At 39.3% G+C, this 6328-nt stretch overlaps 1 protein-coding gene across 1 annotated transcript; it reads left to right on the top strand.

Annotated features, from left to right (window-relative positions):
• Positions 1–312: 312 nt before the first annotated feature.
• Positions 313–3709, top strand: mmp13b (matrix metallopeptidase 13b; the record flags this gene model as incomplete). The annotated part of the gene is made up of 11 exons (XM_080054137.1): positions 313–426; positions 623–733; positions 1237–1364; positions 1516–1664; positions 1830–1955; positions 2055–2210; positions 2418–2538; positions 2833–2966; positions 3077–3236; positions 3380–3483; positions 3609–3709. Exons 1-11 carry the CDS (start codon positions 337–339, stop codon positions 3707–3709), a joined length of 1380 nt encoding a protein of 459 aa, XP_079910263.1. The 5' UTR covers positions 313–336.
• Between the last annotated feature and the right edge of the window lie 2619 nt (positions 3710–6328).

Raw genomic sequence — 6328 nt, 5'->3', positions numbered from 1 at the left:
TGTGACATCTTAACATAGTATTTTCTGCCCTGTTATGGTTATCAATGTTTATCAAATGTTTTGAATCATTATATTTGGTAACTCGTTGAGGCAATCCGGGAAATGTTAAATCAAAACATTTCAAAAGAGTTCAAAGGAGTGCACTAAACCCACAGTCACTGTAGTTTTACAGATTCAAGCACATTCTCAACAGACATGGGGAGGAAGTGGCTAGGTGCTTTTTACATGAATCACTGGCACCCGTTGAAGAAAATCATGGAACCAAGACACTATAAATACCCTACAGTGCTCCTTGACACCAATGAGTGGTTTGGAAAAAACACAGTGACAACAACAATGCTAGCTTTGCTGCTGCTGTCGCTGGCCGCTCACTCCTTTGCTCTGCCTCTGCCATATGGGGACAAAGACAACAGGCTTTTAGCGGAGGTAAGATCCAAAGTTTTTTAATTCAGACAGAATTTAGGTTTAGGATTTTAGTTTTTTTTTGCCATGTATTGCCATTACCTTTTTGCCATAATGCAAAATGATTCCACACAGTCACAGAATAGAGTTATCCATGCCATGTTTTTCATTGCCACTATGAATGAATGTCACTCAGATTTTCTTGTCTGTCAATAAACAGAAGTACCTCCGTCAGTTCTATGGCCTTCCAGCTGGTCTCCGAGGTAGACAGAGGTCATCAGGTGACTTTCAGGCCAAGATCGAGGAGATGCAGAGATTTTTCAAACTCGAGGTGAGCAGACCTTGAAAGTAGCTATTTAACGGTGCCGGTAATGTCAATGAGCATGGTATTGCTGTTTTTGTAAATTTTTCTGATTATGGTGTGTAGTTAAAGAAGGTTTAATTCAATGTTTAAAAATAGACATTCATTTTGGCTAACATTAAGACTGAATTTTGTGGAAAGCTAATTTTTTTAAGAAATAAATTGATTTGGCTTGTTCTGAGTTACCTTTATTGCCAATTACAACAACCGTAGAAACACACCCCATTGAACTTGTAGTTAAGGACAACTGCGGAAATAATAAAGATGACCTTAGCACTAAATATTTATTAAAATGCAGTAAGTTCACAATTTAAGATAAATTACCTGAAAATATCAAAATAAACAATACCATCAATAATCCCCCCCCCCCCAAAAAAAAGCCATACAATTTAAGAAAATATACCTGGATTCAGGGAATGTTCCTCTTTTGAACTGCTCAGAAGGGGTGAAGTAAAAATGTCCTGCCTGTGAAGGTGACGGGGAATCTGGATGAGGAGACATTGGAGCTGATGAAGCAGGCCAGATGCGGCGTACCAGACATTGGGGAGTACAACCACTTCCCTCGACACCTCAAATGGCAGAATAACAATGTCACATTCAGGTATGCATTTGATTGATGCCATAAATCCAATGAAGAAGACAAAAAAATCGATCACCATACATTTTATGATTTTTTTCTTCATTTCTTCTTTTGCATGAATTTGAGCTAATCAAAAAGTGAACGAACTGTATCATTTATCATTCATTTTCAGGATATTGAATTACACACCAGACCTGAAGAAGTCGGATGTAGACAGCGCTATCCGCAAAGCGCTGAACGTGTGGGCAGATGTCACCCCTCTGACCTTTAAAAAGCTGTTCGAGGGGAACGCTGACATCATGATCAGCTTTGGAAAACAAGGTACCAATGAACATTAATGCTGATATTTCTTCTGAAGAAGAAAAAAGCACAAACATACTCGATGCTGGTTTTTCTGCACTGCTACTCATTGGCTCTAAGGAATGGAAATTATACTGCATCTTCTGCTCAACATCTTTTACAAAATATCTGTGCTTCACTCTGTAGAGCACGGAGACTATAACCCTTTCGATGGGCCCAATGGATTGCTGGCTCACGCCTATCCACCCGGCCAAGGCATCGGAGGAGACACTCACTTTGATGAGGATGAAGACTGGTCCAAAGATTCATCAGGTAGGAGTTATGCACAAAACAAAGAGTCACTAAACTGAATCATAGAACACAATATAATAGAAACAAACTCTGTCTTGACCCAGTTTCTTTTGTTTACAGATTATAACCTGTTTATAGTGGCTGCTCACGAGTTGGGCCACGCCCTCGGAATGTCCCATTCCTCAGACCCGGGCGCCCTGATGTACCCGGTCTACTCCTATGACACAGGCTTCCCTCTGGCTGAGGATGACATTGAAGGAATTCAAGCGCTCTACGGTAGGGAAATACATGACCTTTCTTCACACTTCAACTTATAATACAACTTCTTATGTATATACTTTTTATTTATTTATCATAAACCCAACAAGCTAAATCCTGGAGTCAAATCAAACTTGTTAACATGCTTTATATTGCTTAAGCCTTCTATTTACATGGAAATACTATGTGTACAGTGCTTTAATGTTAGATGTTGTTCATTTATAGGCCCAAACCAAAAACACAGGAAAGTGAAGCCAAAGCCCGGCCCACCAATCAGATGTGACCCAATGTTAAGTTTGGATGCTGTCACAGAGCTCAGAGGGGAAACTATCATATTCAAAGACAGGTACAGTAAAAGCTGCTGTATAAGATATTACAAGGCTATTTTTTTTTTTACTTTTGTAACTCATTCAAAATGCTTAATTCTTATGTCACAAATCAATGTCAGTAAAGTTACCATGTATGGTTCCTCACCTGTTTAGGGGGGGAAAAAAATCCAAAAGTGTATATAAGGGTTGATTATTTTGTGACCCAAACAATAAGTCTATAAATGTATAGTCTGCACATGTATTTTATTATGAACTGCCTGTTGTAGTGATCAGTTTATTTTTATTTTTTAACATGCCTAACATTGTTGCAGATTCTACTGGCGCATCCACCCTCAGATGCCCGAGCCTGAGCAGACACTGATCCAGTCCACATGGCCCTCCTTACCCAAAAAGGTGGACGCAGCATACGAGTATGCAGAGAAGGATATAGTCATCATATTCAGCGGTGCGTTATTCTAACTTACTTTGTTAAATGTTATATGTTTCCATTCTTTTTTTAGCCAACTGGACACTGTGCAAATTGACTTTAACTCACTTTGCCCTGTGAATCAACAGGGATCCGAATGTGGGCTTTGAACGGATACACTCTTGTGGACGGTTACCCAAAGTACATACACAAACTCGGACTTCCCAAGGAAATAAGGAAAATAGATGCAGCCGTGCACATCGGAGACACCGGGAAAACTCTACTCTTCACCGAAGAGAAGTATTGGAGGTGTGTGGTGACGAGTAGTACATGATGTCTGGTCTTCAAATCTGCACAGAACAATATCAGAACTAGAAAAAAGGCAGACTGAATCATTTTAGCCAAAAACAGAATTCTGTATTTCATCAACACCATGAATTTGTCACCCACAGCTATGATGAAGCAACAGCTACCATGGACAGCGGCTACCCACGATCCATTGAGGCAGATTTCCCTGGGATGGAAGAAGAATTTGATGCTGTTTCTTATCATTATGGTACTATAACGCTTCAAATATCACATATTTTCAGTACAGACTGAGTATATAAAAGGCAGGATTTCCCCCCCCCCCCAGCACTGCCTCTCTACCATATCCTAACCGTTATCCCTCTTTTCTTTCAGGATTTTTGTATTTCTTCCATGAGCACTTGCAGTACGAGTACAGTCTTTCCTCAAGGAAGGTCATTCGAATCATGAGGACCAACTCCATCCTAAACTGCTGAGCAACGACTAAGCAACACTGCAATGTGGCGGCTGCATGGCACTCAACACATTTTCACATAAACAAAGTGCACACAAACTTACAGGTTTTATTTGTCAAGTTAAGAAAAAGTATTTATTTTTGACATGTGCTGGACACCTGTAAGTCAAACAATTTGTCAGACACAGAATGCTGGTAAATTCCTCAGAAGTATATTTCCTTAGATTATTGCTATTTATTTTATGTGGATGTGTTTGTACTACAAGTCTCACCATGAACCAGCGTTAGTGTTGCAATAAAGAGTTAAGAAGTTGTTAAATATTTTTTAATTGTCCTTGTTTCTTTGTTTTTGTTTTTGTTTTCAATTACAAAAGTTGAGAAATCAAAGCTGGATTAATGGTCAGAGCAGAGCAAAGGGTAATCAATGCATGCAATACGGGTTTACCACTTGAAATGTGACTATGTCTGAAAGAATCCCTGCTCAAACCAGATTCCTTGGCATACTGCTTTCACCAAATGTCATCCCTTAGCACTGACACATTCTTGGACATCTGTTACAGTTATTCAAAAAACGTTCGGCTAATTATCATTAAATAAAGCGTAAGTGAACAAAGGCAATCAATGTGGTCTTTGATCAAGACATGGAAGTCATCAGCTTAAATCAGCTTGACTCTTGTTGCCACTCAAAGGTTTATTTTAACACACTGGCCACCAGAAGTGATATTCTTCAAACCCACTAACGACTCAAGCCTTCAATTTAGGCATTGATTTTATTCATAAATGTTATTAGTTATTTAATGCATCAATATCCAGCAAACTCAATGCTTCGCTCAATGTAATATACATTTAAGGAGTGAGACACTAACTCACTAATACTACTTGTTGTTTGGTAGTATTAGTATGACATGTGCATTGTCTGTCAAGAAACTCTGGGTCGGTTACTTGTAGTACTTTAGTTTTCCCACTAGAGAGCAGTCCTATCAACACTTTGAGTCTCTGAGGGTCCTGCTTTAACCAGAGAGTCCTGACAGTAGAGAGATACGGTAGAAGAAAAACAAGATTTAGTTATATAGCAGTATGGTATAAAAAGTAAAGATATATGTTACATCTTGACAATATTCCACAGCTATAGGTGTTGGGTCTCTACACCACAAAGAGTAGAGAGACCCTCAACTCCTGAAAATGAATGGGGGGGGGGGGGGGGAATCAGTGTATGTTTCATTAGCACAACAAATGTTGGGGAAAATCTTTTGGCCGTATTAGAACTGAACATACCACAACAGACTAATGCCTAATCATATTAATAAAGGGTCATTACACGCAGTATCTCCATCCCGCAGCGCACTCTAACAACCCAACAGCCAATTATCTGATGACGAAAGCTTAGGAATTTGCGAAGATTTTTAATGAACATTAAGATTTGATGTTGTGTGGGGAAGTCCAGTTGAGAAAGGTCAGTGAAGTATCCATTGCCGACATTTAGGAAACAGTGAAGTTTGAGCCAAACAGGATAATCCAAAGGCCCAATCATGTGGATGTAATTACAGTGCAGCGAAGCAGTCACCTCATTTGTTCGTTTCCTACGTATTTCGTGGTGTATGGCTCACAAATCCTGTGTGTTCATCACGGATGTTGGCTTTGAAAGTCTAAGCTCCAGTGTATAGAAACAGAGATGGTTTGTCTGAAATTGATATGTCTTCTATGTTAGCCTCTATCATAAATAATGGCCTTTAGCTTGCCTCGTAAGAGTTTGTTAGTTTTGAAAAGGATTGTAGTTTTTGCAGTGGGAAATGCAAAACAAAATGGGACAGATAGGGAAAGATAAAGTGACAAAGGCACTATTTAAACAAGAGAGCTCATTGTGTTTGGCAAACAACACAGGCCGAGAGAGACTCAGTAACCACTGATACTGTTACAGCTGACTCCAGGCCTGTGCTGAAAATGGGCTCAAATCCTTTTCCTGGAACTTTACACTGATGATGATAAGAGGTGTAATGCTTGCTACGGAAGAGGATTAGGGCCACACATGAAAAAAAAAAAAAAAGGTTAAAAAAAAAAGTTCTGACCTTATTCTGCCATCTATGGGCGAACAACTTTTTTTTTCCATTAAATTCTGACTTTTTTTTTATTCATGGAATTCTGACTTTTTTTTTTGTTCATGAAATTCTGACTTTTTTTTTTGTTTGTTCATGAAAAAAAAAAATCTGAATTCTGACATTTTCTTTTGTTCATGAAAAAAAAAGTCAGAATTCTGACTTTAAAGTCAGAACTACGGGTACTTGTAAGGACCAACCTCTGTGGGAGAGACACTTTGCTTTATGCAGTAGGAGGAAACCACATGCAGAGTAGCCGTCCATGAGAGTAGCCAGTAGCCCTAGCCTACTTGTGCTAAAATGGCTTCCATTAGCGACTTCTTGCGGGTTCGAGCATAGACATTATAAAGGATAGACGCCGCATTGGGCGTTGAGCGCGAGAAATGCGGGCGCCATCTTGGACCGGTCACACGTTCCACTCAGTGTAGTCTGTTTGGCAGGTGGAATGAACTGTCAGCGTATGTAATTAATTATATCTCATTAAATACCAAACTGATTTTCACGCGGTTTTCTTTGCTGCAAAGATCATACATGTAGCTAAGATACAG

This window comes from Ammodytes marinus (assembly GCF_949987685.1).
Source record: "Ammodytes marinus genome assembly, chromosome: 3".
In the NCBI taxonomy this organism is placed as follows: domain Eukaryota; kingdom Metazoa; phylum Chordata; class Actinopteri; order Uranoscopiformes; family Ammodytidae; genus Ammodytes; species Ammodytes marinus.
The sequence above is the reverse complement of the archived record's forward strand: the minus strand, read 5'-3'. Positions and strand labels throughout refer to the sequence as shown.